A 27,272-nucleotide genomic window follows, 5' to 3' on the forward strand; every position below is an offset into this window, starting at 1 on the left:
ATTGCAGTGGTCTCTGGACTGGTTCTGGCAGTAAAAATCCTGTGCTTTTATTTGGGCTGGGTAGGTGTCTTAGTTCCACCGTTACAGTGGTGGAAAAATGGCATCAATATAACTACACAGCCATAGAAGTATTCCAGCATTCCCCCTCACGCACAGAAACAGCCACCCAGGGGTGTAAACCATAGTGGCTAAACCCTGCTCACACAGGGTAACCTTACAGGCCTCTGCATTGCTGTCGTTTATCTTCTAAAATGCAAAGGAGTGCTGTGACAGCTTTTTTTACTGATTTTTCTCTCTCCCAGTCCTCAGTGTGGGGGCAACAGGGTGACCCCATTCAATTACCTGTCCATGACCAGACACACAACAGATACAAATCACAGGATATGTTGAGCTGGAAGGGACCCACAAGGATCATTGAGTCCAGCTCCTGGCCCTGCACAGGATTGTGGCACTAAACCTGCATTATATGGGAAAAACTGTTGCTTAAACATGTCTTAAAATGGTTTTTGGTGGTCTCTCCCACCCCTCAAAGCATCACAATGGTTCTTCAGATGGAAACGGAACTAGAACTGGGCTGCCCCACGCCGCGGGTGGGGAAAGGGATCCAGACAGGATCACGTGCCTGAGAGGATCATCCAAACCCCCCTTGATTTCTGTCAGGCTTAGTGCTGTGGCCACTTCCCTGGGGAGCCTGTTACAGTGCCTGACCACCCTCTGTGTGAAGAACCTTTTTCTAATATCCAACCTAACCCTCCCCTGACAAAACTTCAGGGCATTCCCTCAGGTCCTGTACAGTGCCTGTTTCCTTTCACTTATTTGTCATGATAAAGCTTTTTTTACTTCTGGATTCACCCTGATAACTTGGACACTTGCCTGAGAGTACCTCACAAAGCCTGAGCTTAAGTCACACTCAAGAGAAGCTCAGAGGCATCCATCCATCTCTTAGGGAAACTTAGTGAAGACAAATGTCACAACCTGGCCTTTGAACAAGGATGACTTTCTTCCAGGCTGAATTACCACTGATTAATAACTCCTGAAGCCTTCTGTTGCAAGACTATTTACAGCTTTTTTTTTTTTTTACATATGCACACACCTCCCTCCTGTACTACATTTTCAGCACATCCAGAGAAACCACTATGAAAACCAAAATTTAAATGAGTAGATTAGATCAGAGATTACAATTTCCACAATATTATTCATTCATTATCTTTCTTACTTTTATGACCTTCTAATGTAAGATTTGATGGTTTAATCATATTCTGCTATTTTCACTGTTAAGGTTTTCCTGGAAGCAACAACAGGCTAGAGATACCTCAGTTCTTTCTCAGTTGGATTTAGAGATCCTTCTCTCACATAGTTTTCTGACAAAACTCAAGGAGCTGTGTCCACCTCAATTAAAATCAGAGCTGTTGACTGCTAATTACAGTGACCTATGACACTTTATTTTGCATCCAGAGACACAACCCCACCTCACTGAGACTTTTGCTACCTGGCAGGAAGAGTCTGCCAGATCAAACTCCAATTCTTTGACAATACTTTTTTTCCATACAAATATGCTCTTACATGTGCTAATTGCATTGAGTTTCTATTACACTAGAAATTCTTTTGAATGAGTGATACACTTAAGACCATAAACAGTTCTTGTTTTTAAATTTTAGATCCGCCGCTAGGAAATCTTTCCTTTACTTTGCAATTTTTTTTTCTTTTCTTGCTTGAAGATACAACTGCTCCTTTGCTGTTGTACCCTGGTAGAAGCAGTGATGTATGGTTTATTAAGCTGGCAGCTCAAACACATAAGCCCTTGATAGCTATAGGACACTCTAGGACAAGTGATTGATAGGTGTTTGCTAATGGATTCCTGCTTGGTGCCCCTGTGGGCTTCCATTACATTTTGTGCCAACAGTAAATGATACTGAAGAGTCAGGTGTCATTGGCATTTGAGTTATCTGATGAGTTAATGGTTCAGCACTCTTTAGCCTTCCCTGAATTTGCCTTACCATCAATCCTCATGGCACAACAACAACATCCTTACTGGGGCCCATATTTCATGGCAAGGCAGAAGTAATTTTTCACATATTACATTCCCACCTGATAACCTGCCTCCCCTGCAATGTTTTCCCTTTCCTCTTACTCTGAAGCAGCTTGGTTTGTTTCTGATCCACACAGACAAATCACCATGAAGAAGGCTTAGCCTGTGCAATGTCCCAGGTTTCTCCAATCGATTACATTTTATCTTTCAGTAAGAACTGACAGATTTTTTTCAGGGCATCACATCTTGACAGCTGATGAAGAAAACGGGATCCAAGCAATAACCATCCAGCTACCACATGGTTTAAAACATGATCTAATATACTGCATGGACTGTTGTTTTTCTTCCCATGCATAAGGTGGGATTGAATAAACAAACTGCACATATTATGTCAGTGCTGATATTTCTGTTCTGATCATTAGCAAGGAAATTGCCTATTTGTTCTGAGATGCAGAATCAGAACTAATGTGTGTACTGCAACAAAATGCATATAATTAAGAGTGCTGGTATTAAGACAGTCAAACAACAAAGAAAGATGGGTTTTTTTACATAAGACTATGTGTAGATCAGAGAGATCTTCTCACTTTCTGAGGCTGGGCTACACTGCCTGGCTCTACCTGAATTCCTTTATAGGGTTTGCACCATGTAACTTCAAGAGCATCAGTGGATAAATCTAGGCTTGCCCTCAGTGCAACATGTTTCTGAGTTGCTCCACATATTTCCACAGGTTTGAAGCGACATTTTAGTTTTTAATAAAATATTTCTTTTTCTCCTGTTTGGTCTTTTTCTTCTAAGAAAGGGGGGAGGGAGCTCACAATAAGCACAACGAAAAAAAGTTTAAGAAACATCTAATTACTCCACTGCTGTAGGGCTGTCTTGCTTTCCTTGCAGTACTACAAGTTGGTGCTACTCATTTTTGAAAATTTCCTTTCCATTCTAATTTTTTTTAAATTACACCTGAATGCTTTTGAGTTACTGTACTGCCCCCTAGTACTAAAATTTTCAATGTGGTAGTAAAGAATAGATGCATTCCATGAGTTCAGCCCGTTTCACAGCTTCCAACTTAATACAAACACAGATTCACAAGAATTGCAAATCCATGCATAAAGACAACAAAATGCAGTGCTGGCATCTCATCTCTAAGGTGCTGTGCTATTGTTTTTGATATTTACCTCGCACTCTAGAAGCCAGATATGAATTAATCTTCACCTTGACTACTTCTGGCATCACTCTCCATCTGTATCTGTTTCTGATCATTTTCTGGAAAGTATCTCTGGCTGATTAAAGCTCTGGACTGACAGGGCACATTAATCAGATGAAACAACTAGCTGATGAAAGACATTTCAGAAGTTAAAATATGCATCATCTATTCCCTGTCATTTTGTTAGCTCTGTCAAAATAGGAACTTAAACAATTACGAACATGAAGGCACATAACGTGTTTAAGACAGGTTGTCTCTGGTTCATTCAATCATATCTCACCTTCAGGGCCAAAAAGTTACAACTGTGATGTTATTCCAGAAGGATCTCAATAAGCAACATTAACAAATTAGCATCCATCCCCTGCTTAGATGTATTTACCCCTTAATGCTAGTCTGTGATTAGAAGCCTTTACACACAGATGCAAACAAATGTGAATTTCACACCTGAAAGGCAAAATATTCATACCTGAATACAGAGAATCATATTTTCTGTAAAGCTTTATTTCAATAGCAAGAGATTTTCCTTACGACTGCAAGAAATTCAAAAAAAAAAAAAAAAGGATAAGACTGTTGTTTTTTTTCCCCAGGATATGAAGTTGTTGTTCATCCAAGAAAGCAATTCAGTAAGTTTTCATATTGTCATTTTGAAGAACTTACCCTTCATTTTTACTTTAGTTTTGGGGTGAACCCAAGACCTAACAGTTTTATTATACTTATTTTTCTTGGTCAGGAAGAAATCACATAATCCCTAGTACTTTTTACTTTTCAAGTCTTCTGTCTCTGGTGAATCAAACTTACCCCCTCTGCCAAATTACTGTATATTCCTGTTTTTGTGATGATTCCTGAGTAATTAGAGGCAGCCACTGCAACTCCATTTTAAAATAAAAGATTTTAAATATCCACTATGATGTCTGGCTTGCAAATATCTGAGTTCAAAATCCCATTTTCTTTGGTACGTAAGCCCTCCAAACAGGTAGAAAGTAACAGATAATGGTTTATGGTTTTAGGCTAGATATTTTCAGCTGCTATGGGACAAAAATGAAGGAACTATTGGGGAGTTAAAAATCCCTCAACAATTTAGTTTTTTTAAAATCAGATTACAGTTTACTAACCCAAATCTTGTTTAAAAATATTAATTTTAGTTGTCATGCATTTTTCAAGACTAACAGAACCCTGTCTTTTATAAGAATGCTTAGAAACTTACTTTAAGCTGTTCTGCAACTGATGGACCAGTGCAGAAAGTACAATGCCCTATACAGTCCATGATGTATCCTTCCAACTGAAGTGAGTCCCATCACCTCCCATGACTTTATGATGTTCTCCTTGTCCTCCTTCCCTCTGCACCTTTTCTTCTCCACACCTTCTGGTCCTCTTTCATGCTAAGAGTTAACTGGTACGTGGATCACAGAGTGATACACAGGTTTATAACCCCTAGAATGTGCTCGTTCCTTGGCTTGTGAAGTTGTCAGAGAGAAGGTCATGCTGAAAACTCTCCTATCAATAAGATCATTTTATCAATTCCTCCTCAGTTTTATCTTTTCCTCCTAGAAGTTGACAGGCATCACAAAGCTTGTGCAAACCTCTTTTATTTTCTCAGATATCAGATCTCAGAAAAATGTAATTTTAATGTGTCTTATGTTGATGTTGTTTGATATGTTTTGGGGAGAACAGGGCTGACAGAGAAACAGCGTGGTCACATAAACTTTTCTTTAAGGAACCATGGTGAAAACAGAAGTTATCAACGTTGTACCTAAATCCAAAATTTTTCATTGAGTTTTTAATCTACATGTGAATACAAAAAATATATATGGTGGATATTAATTTTAAAATCATCCCTTGAGACTAAAAATAATGTCTGTAAGAAAGGATTAATTACTTTCTGTGCTATAGGGAGTGCAGCAGTAGTGTCCATCACCACCAGGACATCCAACATCCTTTCTCACTACTCCTCGTTTAAGTAATGTACTCACATTACAACTTGTATCTATTTACACCTGCATTTATGAAATAAATGTATATTTTATAGATACGAATTTACAAACACTTGAATGTGTTGCAAAGTTTTTATGCATTCATGTTCCTTCACAACAGTCCTCAGCATGGATTTTGCTGGCTACTAACTAGGTCAGAGACAAGGACGTGGTAAATCCAGATGAGTCTGAAACAACAATGCAGAATAAAAGCTAAAATATTCCTTATAAAGTAATGAATTCTTCCCAATTCCCAATGTAAACCAGAAAATATTCTCATCCTGACAATAAATATTATATATACAGATCTCGTTCCATATAACACTGGCCTCTTAAACTGCCCCCCTCTTAAAAAATTTCCTGCTAAACAACTATGGAAGCATCACAGGTTGGAGGTAAGGAACTCCTAAATCAACCACAGATTATTATTCTGTCACATCTGCTTGAAAACATTCCTGCTGTTGCGTGGTGACAGATGACAGCGTGTTCTGTAAACCTTACTTTGAATTCTGAAAGCAGCAGAATAAGAACCGATACCAACACAACTGAAGGGATAGTTTCAACATTTTAATTTCTGTTGTTTGACAAGTATAAAAGAAAACCCATGTATCAGATCTTGCATACTCTTATACATGTGAACAATCCTTACTGAGCAATCCTTTGTGTGACTCAGGACTACTCAAGTGAGTATAGTTTTTAGCAGTAGTCCTAAACCCTTCCATTGAACACACAAACACCTCAAATATTCATGGAGGAGAGTAAAACCACAGTAAAGTTTGCAGCAAGAGATCACTCATTCATACACACACAGACTTTGTAGCCAGTATTATCCTCTCCATGCAGCCCCTGGGTGGACTGATAACAACACCCTCCAGACTGTTGTTATCTTGAGAAAAACTGCCTCTCCTGGCACTTCAGAGAAATCAGCCTGTCCTTTAAAACACTGGTCTAACAGAGTGTCTTCTGTCTCTATGACTCCCTCTCATACCTTTCCACCAGCAATGGCAGCAGAGGGGGATAAAACATCTCAGAGCAGCAAGGCTGCTGGTGAAGCTGCACTCCAGGCTGTGGTGACATGAGACACTGCACAGGCCGTGGCCCTCATGCTGGTGGAGTATTTAAGCTGTATTTGGTTACTCTGCACAACTAAGGCAAAACCATAGGACAGTAATATAACCCACACAAATATTTTTTTTTTTTCCCTCTCATAACAGTGATTTAAATATTCAGTTCCCTATGCATGCACTTCAGGTTGGTACAAAAATAGGAAGTAATATGGCACACACTCTAAAATATGCATATGCAGTAGCCTTCAGCATTGTTATGTGAGGTTACATGGTACTCACTGTGTATCCATACCAGGCTCCTGGCTGTGTAACTCTCCTGTACTTGACTTTGTTGTAGCAGAAACATCTCACTGGCTGAGGTTTGTGAAGCTTTCACTGTTTCCAAATGGCAGAATCACAACTGCACCATCACTTACAGTGTGCAAAGTCTGCTTTAAGTATTTGAGAGATCTTTAGATATGAACTACTTCTACATATGAAGCCACTTTTTTATTTTCCCTTAAAGACTAATATTTCAGACCTGGGTACATCTGTAGATAGGCAACAACCATAACTCCCTGATTAATGATATTGAAGAGTATCCAACTATAAAGACAGACACTCAGTTTTGGCTAAGAACACCAGAGACTGTGTGCTGAACTCTGCAGGTTTGGAAGCAAGGGTTATACTCTCTCTTGTTCCTTAAACTCACTACTGAAAAACAACAACAAAAAAGAAATACTCTTTTGCATCTAGAAGAGTAGAGAGAAAAATTATACTGTACTTCCACATACAAAAGTACAGAGAAATCATGTAGTGTCTTCAAGGAGTCACTTCACTATTTTATGGTCCTCAGAGAGAGAAATTAGAACTGAGGGGTTTGGTGTCTTCCCCAGGTATGAGGTACATTCCCATGGCAAGCTCAGGCCAAAAATTCCCATTACCACCCACCAATAATTTAACAAGATCTACATACACATGACATAGACAGATACATATTAAGCTAAATGAAAACATAACTCCATTACAGAACTGAAATATAAAGACATTCATTTACAGTGCAATAAAGAAAAAAAAATAAAAGCAGTTTAACTCTTTGCAGAACTGCAGGTGACATATTTCATTATAAATGGCCTCAGTGCATTTGAGGCACTTTTAACACAATGATGCCACTGTCATCTCTAGCCAAGAGCTTCACCCTCCATGATGACAGAATGGAGACTAAGCTCAGGACACTGGGAGATGCTTTGGGTCATCAATTATTTGTTCCCATGAGCAGCCACAATGTGTATCACCCAAAAGGAATGCAAGGTGCTAAGCAAACAAAGTGCTAATAGCTTTCGCTTAGTTTTTGAAAATACAGATGGTTTTGAGCATTTCCACTAAATTCCTGGATGTTCATCTGCTAAAGCTTTCTCAGCAACTTGCAAAATACAGAAACCCTTTTATTTGTGGTTATGCATTGCTGAGGAAAAAGTCAACAACTTCCATTTTTTCTTTCAGTCTTCAAGCCTGTGATATTTCTGAGGTAAATAAGTCAGAGCATCTTGAATTAATGATATTAAACTAATCATAACAAATCACAGCCTCAAAAAGAAGGACTCAGTATCTTCTCTCCCCAGATAAAGTCACTGAGATTCCTACTTGGTGCACTTCCAAACCCCTGACAATCAGAGTAGTGCTCATCTTTTAACTTTGGCCATCTAAAAGGGAGATGGATAGTCAAAACTCGTTGTCAAGGCATCTGATCAGCACTGAGCAACAGGTCTCCAGAGAAGGATTCGCATCGCCTGTGCATTTTAAGATCCGGTGAATCACTCCCTGGGGATGTGCACTAGAGAGCACCTACATGACAAGTACACACTATCTGCCCAACTTCTAGATATTTAATTAAAGTGAACACCACCCTGATACCAGAACACAGAAAAGTATTAGACAAATGATAATGTCAGAAAAACAAGGTATTCCAGAACATCACAATTAATGTGTTAAATTTCATTACCTTACTAACAAGCAGCAAATATGAAGGGTGAAACAGTGCAAAGTCAATAACCCCTCTGTCCATCCTCAGTAACAGTCACATTTCAGTTTTAGTGCTAGCTAATTGGCTGTTTCATGGCAACCCAGACTACAGTGCATTGTGGAAGTCCAACTCTTATACTGCAGAGAGAAGTATTATCTTATTACACTAATTAGAGTGTAAAATAGCCTGCAATTTGATCAAAGCAGACCACAGCTACAGTCGCCATAAAGTCCAGGTCTAAGTTCTGTTTCTATGCTAGGTGTGCCATGGGACATCCTATCTGAAATAAAATTCATTGCCTTCCATCTTCAGACTTCCTGAGTAAGATGAGCAACAGGTCAGTTTTGAAGGACGTCTCCGATAATGTGATAATAAAATAAGCACGAGATAATAAACCTATGTGCAAAAACCCTCTGAAATAGGAGTCTACAAACAACAATTGCTCTCCACATACAAACACACAGAGATACAAATACCCGAACACTGTTCTCCACAAAGACAGGCTTGTCAGCCACCATGCAGTGCTACACCTGCAAGAAAGAAAGAAACCCCACCCACAAGACACAATGTCTAAGATACGCAGCGTTCCCAGCAGGTGACCTGCCATCTTTCAAAGGCACCTACTTGCTTCCAGTTGCATTAGGCATTGGAAGAAGCACTTTGATGAAGATATCGCTTTTGAGAGTCTATTGTCTTGCTACTGCTCTGTGCTTCATCAGTATTTTCAGGAGTTTTCACTGCTGCCTCCTCTCTCAGTACAGTGGATTTGGGAGTCTTGCGCATAAAGAAGAGGAACTTCAAACAGGACAGCAAAGCTTCGGTAATGCTGGATGAGAAAAGCTTTTTGCATGGGTGGCAGAACTGATAGAACACCAACATGAAGAAGATAGCCATGCAGTAACCTAACAGCAGCCTCAAGAACAACAGTGGGGTGCAGACATACATGTAGATATCTGTTTTATGAAGGTACCACATCAGCAGGAGGAACGCGTTCTCCACGAACCGCAGTGTGTAGTACATAGTCATTCGGTACCAGTTTTGGGATTTGCTAATTAAGTCAGGATCATTGAGCTCCACCTGCACTGCTGACCAGCAGAACATGTTAATGCCAGCATACAGGAAGGTGAGAAGGCACAAGACGATGGTAGTACCGACTCTGCTGAATTCCTTCTCTATGTTCTCGGGAAATGGGGATCTGCTACGCCAGAAAAGAATCCACGGGAAGAAGTAAAAACCAAAGAAATTCGCCATCGTAACGGGGAAAATCCAGATTCGAAGGACTGAACTGAAAAGGACCAACACCGTCACCCGTGTGGCAATCTCAAAGCTTCTCCACAGGAATATGCAGAGGTAGGCGGCTGGCTTCACACGGACCTCGTAATCATCGTACTTAATCTTAATGGCCAGGATGTTGCAGCGCAAGGCGCCGTATACAATGGACAGGAGAGAAAGCAGCATAAAAATACCTACAAAGAGAAAACACAAATCAGGACCTTCGGCTCAGTAGAAGTTACAGACACTGCAGCAGACTGGCGCAGACGCAGTCATTTTCACCTGGGATTTTCCTGGGGATTCCCAGCAGGGTGTAACGCCACAAAAGCCATTCCTTGCATCTATTTGTGTGAAAAAAATGAACTCTACCCCAGCCAAAACCACCACATAACTCTAACCCTACCGCCTGCTTTGGTCCCTGTTTGTTACTTTTACAAGTAGCTAGAAAGAGCACTTCCCCAGCCAAGGGCTGTTCATACATATACCGTCCTTATTATACAGCTCAGTCATAAGAGTATCCAACTTGCTCTCAAACTCTTACAGCACTTCACAAGGCACAGGAGTGCTACTTCCTCTCCATATAGACAAAAAACTGCAAAACAGAAGCTGAAACTTTGGAGTAACTTGGATGTGCAGATAACTTGGTGCTTGTGAAGTTCTGCATCGATCACAAGAAAGCTCTGTGATAGAGCTCAAAATTGAAAGCCAAAGCAATTTAAATCCAGAACCATCTGCACTGTCTCTGCCTGTGTAGAGAGATATTTGCTCATCTGTGTTCAATGTGTTTTCCTATATTTCCATTTTCTTTATACACCTATCTGTACCATGCATGTAAAAACCCACTCCTTTTAAAAATGTATTTAAATGTTCAGATCAACTTTCAGTATCTCCCATCTACCCAGAAATCCCTGAAGGGAAAGTTTCACAGCATTTAGACTCTGTAGAAAGTGAAGGCAGAGGCCAGGTGTTAGCTGCCTTCCCCAGATGCAATAGTGGAAAAGCCTTCTGGGGCTGCAGAGGGGTGTCTTGTCTCACCACACTGAGTGGGTACAAATGTACAAGAACACTGGACACACAGAATAAACAGAAGTGCCAACTGCCTACATTTTTTTTTTGGCATTTGCATACACAACTATGCAAATATATATTCAAAATTTTTACCAACACGCTGAATGGGTGACTTAGAGGACTAATTTTAGTCACCCCCAACCTATACATTTAGTTTCAATCTTAGCATTTTGTCCATGCAAATGAGTTAAGCACAGTAAAAATGGCTCAGTTGTTTCTTTTAGAGTTTCAACAAAACTAACTAAGCCAACTGGTCAGGGCATTATATTGCACCAGATAAAACAGAGTTGGGAATTCTTAATTGTGCCAATTACTTCTGCAATGTTTAGCAACCAGTGCTTTCTGCAGCCTTCAATTAATTTGTGTGACAATATCCTACAAACAAACTGGATTCCCTGCTTTGCTACAGCTATATGAGGTTTGTGGGTTTTTCCTAATTAAAGTTATTAATTTCTAAGCATGACTTTGAAAGAAACATGACTATTTTAAGATCTCTAATAACTTTCTAAGAGGGTTTTCTCTATCACTTCAGCTAAGCTCTCTCCCATTCTGATCGATGAACACCTCTGAATTATTTGGAAAAGAGTTAATTAAGTCTTTATATCTAATTTTCCAAAGCACTCAGTAAGCTGAAAAGCATTGACTATTTTATGTGGTAATTTTGTACATCCCAGTTTGGTAGTGCATATATTCTTATATTTTTAGTAGGTGTTTTTAAACATCTTTCTTACAGCACTGTACCTGAGCTGAGAATTTTTAAATGTTATGTCTTGGAAAAACATTGGCTGAAAGCAGAAGAGCAGGTGACTGCAGTCAAGAATATTGCTTGATATCCTGTAGCTCTTTACAAAGTCTATCCTGTAGTTTTGGGCTATGAAAGAACATAACTTACAGTGGCTAACAAAGCTCAGAGTTAAAGAAACAAAAACCTACCCATCAGGGACTGAGTGCTGCTGTCTTGGAAGTCTGCTTGCTTTCTGCTTTGATAAGCTGAGACATTGATGTTATTACAGAATTTCACTTTAGGAATCCTGTATTAATCTCAAACTTATCTTATAAACTCAAGCCTTCAAAAGAGGCATTTCTCCACTGATAAAAACTAGGTCACGCTGGCTGCAGTTTAATACAGTAGTCCAGTCCTGCTCCTTTCCCAAAAGCTCATTACTGTCACCAAACCTTCAGTTCAAACGTTGCTTTTAACTCTGTGAGAAAGGCAGTTAGTTTGAAGGAACCACAAAGGGACATGTGGGAGAGTGACACTGTTGCTTTTGCTCATCCTGAGCAGGCAAAGAAATGAAAATTTAAAAGGCAAAGCATCTTCTCTTGGAACAGTCCCAAAATCCTTAACAGTCTTTATAAAGGTGACATTTCTTTTCTTTCCTCCTCCTCCCAAAAGGCTGTACTTTTCTTACAAATCAGAGGTGCACACTCACTGAGTCATTCAGGCAGCCACTGTTTTATTTTGTTGGGTTTTGGTATTATGTCCTAAGTACTTTCAAGACTTGGTCCTTCCCACTTCAGCAATTGCTAATTCTGCTCTAGATGAGCTAAATCACTAAGACTGATTACTGAAATCTGTTATATATACTATAGGTTTATATATATATATATACATACAATATTTTATATATATTATAGTATTCTAAACTGATAATCCGAACCCTTGAAAAATAAGGGCACTTATATTTTTCCTTAGGGTAAGACACCTAGAAACTTTTTTTTTGCCATAACGTATAATTTCAACTTAGAAACAACTATTAATACTCAAAGTATGTTGTTCAAACAATGAGAAAAATATTCTGTGGTCAGAGCTTAATGAGTTCAGAAGAAGCAACTGTAGAAACATCTTAAGATCTCTAGTAACACCATCTAAAGAACCCAGTAAAGAGCATTAGGAAAGTGACACTGAAAACACTAGTAAGTTGTAAGAAGTATTACAGCAAAAATTTCTGTACTGAAGATGGCTGTCACTGTTAAAAATTTTCATCAAAAAAAAAAAAACCCAACCTTTTTCCGGAGAATAATTTCATTTTTAAATGGTAGGAAATCCTCCTTTTGAGATTATCATTGTAAACAATGCTTGAAAAAGATAACTTGCATGCTGTTAACAGCACACAAACTAGACTTACAAAAACAAAAACATTGCTTCCACATTCAATACTGCACACCAAGAATTGGCCCTTAGTCAAAGATAAGGGGCAAGCCACACATCCCCCATCTCCAGCGAGCTGGTTTTGTAACTAACATTAACTCAGGTCTTTTTGGCACCTCCTGGCCTTATGTTCCTCCAGGTGGTACTACCTAAGTGCAGTGGTCTGGAGAGCTGCCCAGCAGTGGGTAAGTGGACCTGAGCCTGTTGTCAGACCCTCTTCAAAGCAAGGTTATATCTGGCTCTAAGGCAAAGACAATGCTGACAGGTGCTGAAGCATTTGAGTGCAGAGTGTAGCCCAAATGTGCAGAAGAGACCTCGGCGTCTGTTCTGGGAGTGCCAACTACAATGTCATTTCATGGGCATTTCATACAGTAGCAAGTTGGGAAACTTCTTCCCAGTCAGGCTGTAACCAAAGAAAGAACTGAATATTTAGAACTAGGACTCAGATTAGAATCATAGAAACAACTGGGTTGGAAAAGACCTCTGAGATCATCAAGTCCAACACTTGATCCAACACCACCGTGGTTACCAGACCATGGCACAGTGCCACATCCAGTCTCATCTTAAAAACCTCCAGGGACGGTTAATCCACCACTTCCCTGGGCAGCCCATTCCAATGTCTGATTACTCTCTCTGTAAAAAATTTCTTCCTAATATCCAACCTAAACTTCCCCTGGTAGAGCTTAATACCATGCCCTCTTGTCCTACTGCTGGTTGCCTGGGAGAAGAGACCGATGCCCACCTGGCTCCAACCTCCTTTCAGGGAGTTGTAGAGAGTGATGAGGTCTCCCCTGAGCCTCCTCTTCTCCAGGCTAAAGAACCCCAGGTCCCTCAGCCTCTCCTCACAGGACTTGTGCTCGAGTCCCTTCACCAGCCTTGTTGCTCTTCTCTGGACCTGCTCCAGCACCTCAATATCCTTCCTGAATTGAGGGGCCCAGAACTGGACACAGCACTCCAGGTGTGGCCTCACCAGTGCTGAGTACAGGGGAAGAATCACTTCCTTGGACCTGTTGGCCACACTATTCCTGCTATTACATGCTGGTTTCCAGTGTTGCATTACATCCAGCATTTCTATTATTTCTTGCAGTCACTGAAGCTTTAAGCCACTCATTACTAACCTAAAGACTTTGTCCTGCTTTTGCAATTCCCTCCAGTTCTCTTGATCTTCCATTCTTGGCAGACAGTGAAATGACAGTTTTGGAGAATGCCAAACACTGGCAAGGATCTGATAATCTGGAAGTGTGATGACCCACCCAAAACCTCCAGAGAAATTAATGGATGACATGAAATACACAAGAAACACAGAGTATGGCTCTGGCTGACAAAGGGCTAGACAAGGATGCACACTCTGTTCAGAACTGTTCAATCCAATACTGGAAATAATAAGGAGTTTCAAAGAGATTTGAAAGGGACAAGCCATGCTATGAGCATGACGGTAAACAGCTTTAGGTTCAGAGGTGATGCTGACCTCCTTACTCCTGAACAAGAAGAATTTACACAGAATAGCAGGCAGGATAGTGTAGGAATCCAGAAAAAGAAGAGGTTGATGAGGAGACAAGACAAAAAAAGTGGAAATCAGAATACAAGACAGTGATAATTATAACAGATGAAAATGGAAGGATCAGTGTTAAAGAATAAGGAAGCTGAAGACATGTGAAGTGTGAAATTAGAGCTGGACTGGCTGTTAAATTGCTTTGATGGTGCAGCAAAATCAAAGGGTTAAAGTCATGTACTTATATGTGAGAATCCTGTGTACACACAGAAAACAAGATGAAAATGTGCATCATTCCCCTTTACTCTGGAGGCTGAATAATACTGGTAGACAAAAGGTACTACTGCAGAAATAAGCTGGATAAAGAGATTGTAGAAAGCTTCAATATTTCAATAGGTTAGACATACAAAACAGGAATATGGTCAGGGTTCTTCTTTTTCTGATGTATGATTTCTAACAGACACTGCCACTGTTCCTAACACTTTTTTTTCTCTGCATTTCTATAATTTAGAATTACACCTGCTACAGAGATGGCTCCTGGGAGACATGAGGTGACTGCTGCATTTGCTAGTTAGCTCACCAAAGTCACTGGTAAGCCAGCTTACCTCTGTTTAACTTCATTTCACCCACAAAGGTCATTTAACAGTCTGTCATTCACAATTTATCTCAGTAGTGACAGAAAAAGTCAGAAGTAATAGAGTGTTGCAAATCATTCTTAAATATGTAATTCTCTAACCATGTGAAACACAGTGCTTCTCCTTGGCTGTCATGACCAGTAAGGTCAAAATCAGTAATAAAAAAAATACAATAAAAAGGTGACCTTTGTCAAGTAAATACCATCTGCAGCAAAGTGACTGGAAACTTTGCTAATTGCACTGTTCAGCAAAGGATTCAGGTGCTTTGTCCTCATCTCATGTCACAAATGCCATGGCTATTTGAAGAACCTACCTTAGATGTGAAGGACTCAAAACTGTCAGGAGCAATGTCTTTCAAGAAACTTCTGCTGTGATGTCCTGGTTCCAGCTGGGGTAGAGTTAATTTTCTTCTTAGTAGCTGGTACAGTGTTGAGTTTTGATTCAGTGTGAAAATAATGTTGATAACACACTGATGTTTTAGTTGTTGCTGAGCAGTGCTTACTCTAAGTCAAGGACTTTTCAGTTTCTCATGCTCTGCCAGTGAGGAAGTACATAAGAAGCTGTGAGGAAGCACAGCCAGGACAGCTGATCCAAACTAACCAAAGGAATATTCCACACCACAGAGCATCATGTCCAGTTTATGAACTGGGAGGAGTTGGCTGGGAGGGTCTGATTGCTGCTGGGCATTGGTCAGTGGGTAGTGAGCAATTGTATTGTCCATCATGTGTCTTTCTTGGGTTTTATTCCTCTCCCTCTCCCTCCCCCTCTCTCCTCCACTCCCATACTACTATTATTGTAATAATATTTTTCTTTATTTCAATTATTAACCTGTTACCCTAGCCCCAGCCTCCCTATGATGTTGGTAAAGATCCCTGGCCACTCATGACCCTACAGATACAACATTTTCTTTTAGTGGAAACACATCTCCAAATTCTCATAGGTGTCAAAGTCCTTTCTTACACTGAAAAGCTCCATGATCAGCTAGAGTAGGTTCTTTATTTGGCAGCAAGCCAGCAAATCAAGAGCTCATCATGGAGTAAGATGCAGAGTCCCACAGATGTGTCCTGGTAAGCCCATGTGGTGCAGCACCGCTTGGTGAAGACTTAACAGCTCAGGTTAAGAGATGAGATGGCCACAGCTGTATACCAGCTTATTGAATTCTGCCTTTTGATTCCAAAATCAGAGTCTGGCACAAGTAAAGACAGCTCACATCCTCAGTCCATATTTAAAACTCCATTCTAGAAAGTACATATTCCCTAATGCAGCATGGCAAAACATGCTTTGTGGTGTACTGTGGTGGTTTGGGCTAGGCCTTCCTTGGTGACCAGTTTGTAACCAAGGAAGGGTCCAGATTTACCCAGTATTCCCTACGATTTTTACGTAAGCCAGATTATAAGAAGAAAGGAGGAGAGGCCTTCGCTCTCTCTCCTTCCGGCGGCTTGGAGGTGCAGGTTCCCTGCTGTTGAGTCTGCCGTGTTGGGGAGCGAGGCCTGGTGAGGCCTTGTCGACCTTGGGAGGCGGAGGTTGCCGGCGATCGTCCCGGAGCAACTCTTGGCTGTCCCAAGGAGAGTGGTGGGATATTTTTCTTTGCTAACTCTTTAGTTACTAGATCTCAGGTTACTGATTGGGAAATATATATATATATATATATTATTTTGGTTTTGTTCCCTTTCCCTTCCCCCTTCCCCTTCCCTTGTGAAATTGTATATATTTTAAATTGTAACATATTTCAATTGTAACATAAGTGTAAATATATTTATATATATCACTTTAGCTGTCTCTCTCTTGTTTTGGGTTTTCTTAGTTGGTTGTTTTTCTCCCTCTTCTCCCTGAGGTTTGGGGGGGGGGGAGGGGGACTTCTGGTGGTAAGGTTTGGAGACTTGGCAAGGAGCCAGTTTCAAACCATATCATGTACCTAAAGGAATTTTCTGGGAAGTTTGCTCAAAACCCAAAATGGAATAGAGGCGACATTTTTTTCCTTCTACATAAAGACAGTTCAGTTCCTCGAGCTGCCTCCCTGTCATGCCATTCTAGCCACTTTATCAAATTAGTATTTTTATGGCAACCCAAGTATGGTACAGAAAGTGTCAGAGTCTAAAACATGATATAAACATGGAAGCAACATCACCATCAAAATCTGTCAGGAAGATGAAACGCATTGCAACACACTTGGTTCTTGTCCAGGGCAGCTACACCTGACTGCTGACCTCCTCTCCCTCCCACCAAAATACCAGAAAGGGTGATAACAAGGGCTCTACCTACTTCTGGCAGCCGTGATCTCCCGCCGCATGACACAGATGTAGAGCTGGAGGGTGAGCTGGGGCGCAGAGCCGAGGAACGCCTGGATCACGGAGGCCCGGCTGAAGGCGGATCTGTGCGTGCGCAGCTTGCGCTCAGCCTGGCCCACTTCCTTCTCAATCTCTTCTGAGTACCCATCCTTGGGCACCTGCCACTTCTTCGTGATGCTGACATAGGGGTCTTCAACCCTGCCAGCATGGTAGTAAATATAAAAGGCTTCCACACACCTACAAGCAAATGAGTAAACAGAGTGACAGGGAAAAAAAACGAAAGAAAAGCATAGGTCTTCCCAATCCTTAGTATTTTAAGCAATCACATACTAAGTCCTAAGCCATTTGTTCATAGAGCAAAGCCTGTATGTTTTCTCATCCTGGTGAATTTGGAATATGACAGATTTCACTCTTTAAAACATGAACTACATGCGACTAGAGAGCAAGAACCCAGCAGTGCCCTTTGGGCTGCTTGCAGTACTCAGACATGGGAGGAGGTTTAGTTGTTTCCTATGAGATACCTTTGCTCTCTGCAGTCCCGCTGAAGTCCTTAAACTACAATAGGCAAACCTGGGGCCCAAGTCAGAAGTGTTTCTTCAGATCCTCACATCTTTATCTTCCTGTTATCCGTACATCTGTGACACGCTTGTGGGACATGGCAACAAACACACTTTTCATACCTTTGCCTTAAAGAAAGTATCTGAAGAGAGAAGCTCAGGGTACAAGCAGGTGTGCACATCTCAAAATGTTGGACTCTAATTCTTGCTGTACCCAGCAATGGTTCAAAACACCAATAACATGCCAGAGCAGCAAGAAGGAGCAGTTTTGAGCCTCACAACTCTGGAAATCAGCATTTTTTAAAAAGACACAAAAATAGGAGGTTTAGTCCTTATGTTTGCTTATGTTTATTGCACTGTTAAAGAAACATTAAACATAATCTTGCAGAAAGCTTTTAAATAAGAAGATGCAGTGTTTCCTGTTGCTGTAGCTCTTCATACTTTAAACACAGTGGGAGCCAAACCCTCTTGTTTATGTAGTCTAACTTACTGCAGACTAACTTCCAAGGAACAAAGTGGTGCCAGCACACTTCTAATCATAAATTACATATTGTACTATTTGCTGCCTCCACCTATGCACAGAGAATAATCCATACATTTGGGAGGGAATAGAAAAGGTTATCTGCAGTTAATGCTGTAGCAACAAGGAAAATCTGGCTCTTTGAGAATTAGCCTCAGACAGATTTCTGCAAGGAAAGGACAATTTCTGAAACTTCCTTCCAATCAATGTTTTTTAATTGGATAAAACTTCAGAAAAACTATTCTAAGAGAACTACTCAGATATGAAGGTGTTAAGGGCAGGCTTGGGCATCAAGCAGAACCCAAAACACAAAGGGGAACAGTCAGCCTTGTCTGGGAAGTAATAACAAGCAAGGAATAACAGAGGTACAGGTGAAATCATAAGCTGAAGGTGGCAGGAGAGGAAAGAAAAACTTTATTTCTGTCACATTGTTTAGGGTTCTAAAAACACAGGGCTGTGTTTTTAGAGGAGTCCAGAAGCTGAAAAGTACTCCCCAAAAGCCCAAACCCAGTTGTAGTGTGAGCAGCAGCACTGATGAGGGCTGGATTCCAGCCAAGGGAAGTTTTGGGGGGAGAAATCCCCAGTGCCCCCCTGGGGCACCAGCTCTGGTCACATCCCCTCCCACAGCCTGGCATGCATGGCATCTTTTTGCACAGGCATCATCTGCTGGTGGGGATTGAGCTGTCTTCTTTCCTTCCATAGTGCCTGCTGGGGTTCATCTCCTCCACCTCTGCAGTTAATATTTGCTGGAATGCAGCATCTCTGAGTCTCCACCAAGTCAGATGGCCGGTGAGTTTTTGTAACCTACAAATAAGGCCTATCTTCCATTTAAAAGTATCTCACAACTAAAGAGGACAGACCTATGCTTGTCTGAGTCTTTATTGAACTCCCATTTCCTTCTTAACTTGACTTTTTAAAACACTTGCCAACTCAGAGCCTATCATAGCCTTTTAGGGGAAAGCTGTAAAGTAACACTTACAAAAATTCAACTATAAGTATGCTTATTTTTATTTTAATAAACTATACTTCATTTTTTTGTCCTAACTGGACCATTAGCAAGTTTCAACTGCTACTGCTGAAACTGTTTCAAGAGCAATTTTAGGAGTGTGTAGTACTATCCTTGGTTCACAAGGCTTCAGCTATCATCACTAAAGCTATTGGAAGTCCCTAGTGCTCTTGAGGCTCCATTCATAGAGATGACTTTGTGTTTTCCCCTCATTACTCTTTCTACTCCTTGCCAGCCTTGTTCCATGTGAAAGAATCCACACAGCCAAAAATAAAGTGTGAAAAATTAATAAAGCACTGTGGCTTATGAAGCCAACACAGATTCTGAAGCCAACAAATTGATTTTATTGCAAAAGAAAGATACCAGAACATTTTTGTCCTGCTTAGTATTCACAGCCATGTATTCACCCTGAGCTGAGGGCAAGTCTGAAGCTATTATGGAAAATGGGATCTCAGCATCAGCTTCTGAACTCTTGCTGTGTGTGATTAGAAGCAGATGTAGTTTAGAGACCCATCTGAAAAATACACAATAATCCAATAAAAGACATGATAAGATTTATAAGACAACTGACTATAGCAAACATTATAATCAACAAAATGTTGGATTTTGGGGCAAGCATTTGATTTGTATTTATTAGCTGGGTACTAAGTAAAAGTACATTGTTTGTGATGGGAAATTTTATATCAGTAGAGAAAAGCAAACACAATGTGAAATGAGCAACCTTAGAGCCAAAGGGGACTTTTACCAGTACAGCAGAGCAATAAAAATGGTATGTGCAAGCACTCAGACTACATCACTAATTATGCCCATTTTCTCCCAGGCCCTGCCCACGGGAGTGTTTCTGGAGGTCAAGCCTTCTGGGGCAAAATACAAACACAATCAGGACTCTGACTGGCGCCACTGCCCAAGCAATCACTTCAAACAGGAACAGACTACCAGCTGATATACCAGAAATAAAGAGCACCAATCTAAAAGTTTTAAGGAATAGAGAGTTAAGAGGGGAATAGGCACCTGAAGGACCATCCAGATGAGAAGGATCCAGAACTGTGATGAAGAATCAATTCAGATCATGCACCTGGGCCAGATTATGACTTTGCCTGTGAAGTACACGCTGAAGGGTTGGGCATCTTGTCTTTAAATGAACTGGCTTGTTCTTCTTTAGTATGAAGCACAACTAAGACACAGTACAAGATGGCAACTGCTTCACGATAACTTTCCTCCACAGTTACAAACTGCTGTAGCATGATGAATTCCCCAGGAGCCCTGGTTGCTCATCGCTGCTCTGCTCCAGAGGAACAGGAGTGAGAGATCCCAACTTCTGCACAATCCATTTCCTGCAATGCAGTGACATTTAGGGCCCCTTCAACAGCTCCTCACTTGGCACCAAAAGTGGAAGGAGAGCAGCTGGTTGTTTTCACTGCATGTAAGGGAGTGACAGCTGCAATTTGCTTTGAAGAAAAAAAGTCAGATCTACTTTCTACGGTGAAAGTTAAAAGGTAAGAAAAGGATGGTGCTGCTTTCTCCCCATCTTGGCAGAGAGAAGAGCTATACTTTTTCAAGGATCCTGATGGTGCCCACAAGAAGTGATTCAGCAGCAAACACTTGCCTTCAACACAGTAAGTAGGAGGAATAATCCCATCCCTATAAGCTTGCCCGAGAGCGAGCACCTCCTTCCCTCTTTTAATCATGGATGCGTGGGATTTAAATACAGAAAAAATAATGGTGGTGTGAAGAGGGAGCAGGCAATGAAAACAGGGAACTTTCCACAGCCAAGTGCTCCAAGAATAAACAGCTATTTGAGACCTATCCACACAAGCTCACTGCAAACATACAGATTTCTCTAATGACTCAATTTTTAGTAATTCCTTCTCTTTAGAAAAGAAAGCAAAAGACTCATCAGTCCTGCAGACTTACTTACCTACATCAGCCAAAGATTGTTCCTCACTCACTGTTCTACCTTCGACCTGCACTGACTTTCTTTTCATCCCATGATGGACACCTAACACATCTTCTTGGGAATAAAGGAAAGAAAAATAGCCTGAAGACAATTTAGGCATATTCTTCCCATCTGGAAAAGAGGAAGTTACATCAACAGTTGTAAAGTTTAGAGCTAGCAGGATCTCCTATGATAAGGTCTGCCAATGGAAGTACTAAAAGGAAGGAATGTTTTTAGACCTGTTCTATTTTGAACTGTAAAGCAGGTCACCAGGAAAGAGAGACTACCCATGGGAGACAATCCTTCTGCACGATGAGATTGAACCAGTAGAGCTCATTAGATTTCAAACCGCAGAATTAGATCCAAAACACGAATGACTTTCAAAATTTCAGCCTTTAGGAGGTTTTTTGGGGGGTTTCTTTGGTGAGTTTGTTTTGTTTTGTTTTGTTTTTTTACTTCCCGAGCTCGTAGAATCAAACTTTGGCCATAACAGCAACTCCTCTGGCAGTTTGATGCAAACTTCCTCCTGCATCTGCTGTGCTGCTGTCTACAAGGTACACACAGACATGTAATTGTTTCTCCTCATGCCCTGAGAAACAAAGCCCTAGCCCATTAAATAATATTCTATTGTTTACATCCTTGTCCCATTATAACCCAAGGAAAACAGTAATTAGTGTTCTAAAAAGGGACTTCTTATATTTGATTGTGATGTTTTTTGCAAGAGAAGTTCATCCTTCTGTGGGGACAGCCTTTCCCTGATTGCATCTCCTAACAAGGAACAGCCCATGGGCTCACATTTCACTAACAGAGCACCAGGGACAGTAGTTTCAAAGACACCTGCAGTCACACAAGCTTTCCTCTCCATGAAGTTGGTACCAGAAGGAAGCACTGCCAAGTTCACACCAGTCTCTTTTGAGTATGCCACTTCAGTAATTCAGGTGGTAGGGAACCACTGCATCCAGCAGACTTAAGGTACAACATCAGGAACATCTCTGGAGTGTGACTGTCTAAGCCAGTTTGTTGGAAACCTGCACTTCAGCTTCTGATCTGTTTGTTGCTTGCAAAACAGAAAAGGGCAAGGAAGTTAACAGGGGCTTCTCTGGTGCCCTTCATGAAGGGTAAGGAGAAAAGGAGGCTTAGTGGGACCTTCTTACTCTACAACTACCCAAAAGGAGGCTGTAGCCAGGTAAGGGTCAGTCACTCCTCCCAGGATAACAAGTGACAGGACAAGAGGAAATGGCCTCAAGTTGTACCAGGGGAGGTTCAGGTTGGATATAAGTAAAAGTCTTTTCACTTAAAGGGCTGTCGAGCATTGGAATAAGCTGCTCAGGGAAGTGATGGAATCATCATGATTAGAAATGTTCAAAAAGGCATGTGGATGTGGCACTCAGGGACATGGTTTAGTAGTGAACACAGTGGTGCTGGGTTATCAGTTGGATTTGATGATTTAGAGGTCTTTGCCAACCTAAATGATTCTCTGATTCTATGAAGAGTTATTTGCACTTTGAACAAATCCTTAAGTGTGGTGCAGTACACTAGTAAAAATACATCCAGTTGTTATTTATTGGAATTGTAGCAGCACCTAAAATCTTAAGATGATCCTGGTGATAGAGATGCCATTCAAAGGAACAGGGGATAAAGAGAGAGGTCTTGGTTCAGGAGCAGCCACTAATGAACCAAAAAGCTCATCATGACCTTCCCTAAAGAAAATAAAAGTATATTAAACATCTCATTAACACTGGCTACTATTTTAAGTAATTTTTTTCCTGTTATAATTTACTTTATGCAGTAAAAGAATATCCTTTAAAAAAAAAATAAATCCAAATACGTCTCCTAAGCATCCAGACAATTTGGTGCACTCATAAGGAATGGCACTGACCTGAAATGCTGCAGGAATCCCTTATGATGCCCAGAAACCTGCAGTCACTTTGTTCCAGCCAAGTCTCTGCATAGTCTCTGGCATGCCTGCATCCTGAGTATCACAGCCAGGACACTAAGGGATGTAGAAATTTTGCTCTACAAATTGCCCCACATTTATAGAGAAGGTCCTAGGGAGTGGGAGAAGAAATTAAAAAAAAAAAAAACAAAACCCCTACATTAACAGTACAGCAAAAGTCCTCTCCAGGAAGGGGGATGTTACCCAATTTTAGTGCTTCCAGTGGTAGCAGCAGGACAGCAAGTGCCTCCCGAACAGGTGGAGTGTGGGTGTTTGGGGAAGGTGGTGATATGCAAGAAGGTTCTATGAGAGAATGTACTTTCTTCCCAACACACAGATGATTCAAAATAGGCTGGATCATTTCTCTTGCAGAGTTCAACACCCTCCTTCCCTGCCAAGATATTCCCAAACCATTCCCCAGAATTTAAAGGTTTGTTTTTTTTTTTTTTTAAGGAAAAAGGAAGGGGAGAAAAAAGTCTATATTTTAAGATGATGAAGAAAACCTCACAAAGCATATATGGGCTGTTGGTAAGCAGTGCACTGATATCCCAGTATCTGAGTTTGAACAGAGAAATCCTGACTATCCTGTATCATACCAAACCAGAAAAAAGATGGTTAAAAGGTGGGTGTTAGCTTTTTTTAAGCCAGCCAAAGCAGCCAGCCCTCTTTTGCAGAGTGTCATCTCACACAGCCTAAAGGTTCTTAAACACTTCACTCTGATGCCACAAGCAGACAGAGCCTGAGGAGGCTCTACTGCCTGTGTCCTATTTGACCAAATGTGGCCCAGCTCTCTCTAAACAACCCTGGGCTGTGCCAGGGAGATACAAGAGACTGAGCAGGGAGGATGGAGTGAGGCTTCACACCAGGGAAGCAGATGACTAAGAACAGTAGGTAAAGGAGCAGAGGTTTGCCTACAAGGATGGAACAAAATCCCTCCAAGGACAATGGTCCTTTTCAGTTTACAAAAGTTAAAGCCCCAGTGCAGTGATGATACAGCCAAAAAATATTTTGCCTTCTAGCTACCACTTGTGGGCATGGCAGTCCACACAGGATAGAAAGCCTCCTGTGTAAAGCAGGGAAATGTAAAAGTATTTCATGTGCTGAAACCCCTTAAACTCATACAGTGCAGAGCTACAACTTAGGGGAAGCAATCAGTTTCCTCTTCTGACAGATACAGCAATGTTTAGCTGCAGGAAGGCAAGGGAAGAAAAAAAACCCCAAAACAAAATCCCTTTACTGCCTGCCTCAGACTGATCACTTCATCTTCCCACATTTCTGTGCTGCATCCTACATATAGACATATTTCCTGGAAACTAAAGAGAGGTCATTTTCTATGAAGTTTTTGTTTTGTAGAGTCCCTCCAGCCTTTAGCAGGAAATAGGTTGCTCAGGTAGCATGAACGTACTACCCTCTTTTTAGTAGTAGTTATAGTTCCAGTTATCCTGGGTTTAGAGAGAAGTCAACATACATCACCTTGTAATGTCCAAATGATGTCGTGGGGACTGTGGCACAGGCATGCTGCAACACCTCCAGAACATCTTCAAACCTTCTGGAAATGCCAGGTTTGTAAATCTTTGAGAAAGGCAGAATTGCAGAGTTGGCAACACACTTGAAGAGAGGAGAGGGCTTCCATATGCCCACTAGTTTTACAGTAGTGACTGTGGCTGGGAGCTCACCAACAGAGCAGAAAGTGTGCTCTGCACAACGTGAGACTTGTGTTGTAAACAGATAAACTTGATATTGAGAAAGAAAGAGAAAGCCAAGTCATGCCTGGTGGTTAAGGTCAAAGAGGAAGTCTGTTTCTTTCAGATAATTAGAAAGAAAATCCTCCAATTTTTTTTGGTTGTTTACATCCTTTATTTGTTTATTCACATCTTCCAGCTTGACATGACATTCTTTCCTTATCTGACCTCAAGAAATTGATTTAGAATGACAAAAGTCACCAACATAGTTTTTATTTTGATAGTTTCTTTCTCTTTGGTTCCTCTCTTATTTTCCAAAGAATGTAGAATTACTTTATTCTCAGCTTTTAGAAATCAGAGCTCTTCAAGAACTAACTGTTTAGCCATAACTTAAATATCTTTAAAATCTTAAAAAACCAAAAATACTAACAAAACACAGTCGTGGTTATAGAAGTCATGTTTTTGATGTGTAAGATATTTTGTAACATCCAAACTGTTCACCCTTCTTAGTGTGAACAAATCTTCCTTTCCCACACTGTCCAGGAATTTCAAAAAGTTGCTGATGCTTCTCCCAGCCTCTTCTTCAGATGCACTGCATTTAATCACCTTTCTTTTAAAATAAAAGATAGGAATGTAAATTTAAAATGAACGCCCCCAGCAAACATTTTGACTTGGGAGTTGCAGTACCCCTGTAGCTTTTCATCTATCTGGGATTTCTTTTTCTACTTAAGGGTATTTTCAGAGAGAAGTTAAACTGAAGTTGAAAAAAAAAATCTCCAAAAGCAATTTGGGGCAAGAAGTTCACATTTGGAAAGAACAGAAGTTCACATTTGGAAAGAACAGACTGACTAGAGCATCACTATCGTTGTCCTAAACGCCCAACCGAGCGAACCTTCCCTTTCCCTCCTGGAAGTCACCTGCGAGCAAAGCGCTCTGGATGAGCCGGCAGCGAACAGACACAGCCACCCGCAGGGAGCCACGGCGATGCAAAACCAGCGCAGCGGCGGGACGCGGACGGGGGCTCTGCCGGCTCCCCGCGGGCCCGGCAGGGCTGAGCCCCTTTTCCCTGAGGCTCAGAACCTGAGGGCATTCCCAAAGGACGCCGTTCAGAGGCAGGACCGGCAGGACGCGGCGCCCGCCGGTGCAGAGCGGCAGCGGCCGCGCCCGCTCCGCACAAAGGCCGGGGGGCTCCGGGCGCCCCCCGCGCTCGGCCCCGGCCCCGCCGAGGGGCGGGACGGACTCACCGACCTGACGAGCGGCCCGAGCTGCAGCAGGTGCAGCAGCAGCACCAGCGGGCGGTCGCGGGTCACGTCGCGGTGAATGAAGACCAGGCTGAGCTGCACCAGCACGCAGGGCAGGAGGGCGCAGAGCAGCGTCAGCCAGTGCCACATGGGGTCCCCCGCCGCGCGGTACGCCGCGCTCAGGCACAGGGCGGCCGTCGTCTCGGACAAGAAGAGGACGAGGGAGACGAGGACGGAGCCCGGGAATTTCATCGCCGCCGCCGCCGCCGCCCCAGCCCGGCCCGCCCGGCCCGCCCAGCTGAGGCGCGGTGCGGTGGGTGCGGTGCCGCGCCGAGCCCGCCAGGGGGAGCCGCCGCCGCCCTCACCGCCGCCCTCAGCGCCGGACCGCGGCCTCCGCCGCCGCTCCGGCCACAGCGGCCGGCGCTGCCGGGGCTCGGCCCGAGCTGGGCTGTAAAGCGAGAAAGGTTCTCCAGCGGTGCGTGGGGAGCACCCCCTCATGGCGGCTCCTTCGTGGGGAGCACCCCCTCATCACGGCTTCTTCGGCCCCAAGATCCAGCGCTGAACTGAGGGGGATCGGTCGGGGCGGGGAGAGGGGAGCGGGTGCTTCCCAGGGCGCTTGGTCAGGCTGGAGGGATCACAGACTCACAGAATCAATTAGGCTGGAAAAGACCTCTGAGGTCATGGAGTCCAAGGTATGACCGAACACCACCTTGTCAACTTGGCACTGAGTGGCACGTCCAGTCTTTCCTTAAACGCCTCCAGGGACAGTGATTCCACCACCTCCATGGGAAGCCCATTCCAATGTCTAACCATCCTTTCTGTGAAGAAATTCCTCCTAATGTCCAACCTAAATCTCCCCTGGTGTAGCTTAAGACTATGTCCTCTCATCCTATTGCTGGCTGCCTGGGAGAAGAGGCCGCCCCCCCACCTGGGTACAACTTCATTTCAGGTAGTTACAGAGGGTGATTGAATAAGTATACTGAAGAAAGGAGGCAAGGGCAAAGTCCTGTACCTGGAAAAAAAATAACCCTGTGCAACAAAAAAGGCTGAGAGACAGCTGATAAAAAATTAAATAAATAAATACAACGACAACAAAAAACCAAAGAAACAAAAGGCGGAGAGGGAGCTGTGAGCACCCTAGAGACTCCTCTGCTGTACCCAGCTCAGAGCCCCCTCAGCAGGGCAGTGAGGCAGTGGCAGAGGTGCCCTTTTAGCACT

The 27,272-nt window shown here is 42.2% G+C and overlaps 1 protein-coding gene across 1 annotated transcript; it reads right to left on the reverse strand.

Annotated features, from left to right (window-relative positions):
* Positions 1-5,748: 5,748 nt before the first annotated feature.
* Positions 5,749-26,313, reverse strand: XK (X-linked Kx blood group). Its single transcript, XM_027636260.1, has 3 exons — positions 26,062-26,313; positions 17,151-17,413; positions 5,749-9,735 (listed from the first exon to the last, which is right to left on the reverse strand). Exons 1-3 carry the CDS (start codon positions 26,304-26,306, stop codon positions 8,909-8,911), a joined length of 1,335 nt encoding a protein of 444 aa, XP_027492061.1. The 5' UTR covers positions 26,307-26,313; the 3' UTR covers positions 5,749-8,908.
* Between the last annotated feature and the right edge of the window lie 959 nt (positions 26,314-27,272).

Source organism: Corapipo altera, unplaced genomic scaffold, assembly GCF_003945725.1.
Source record: "Corapipo altera isolate COAL_440 unplaced genomic scaffold, ASM394572v1 0, whole genome shotgun sequence".
NCBI lineage: Eukaryota > Metazoa > Chordata > Aves > Passeriformes > Pipridae > Corapipo > Corapipo altera.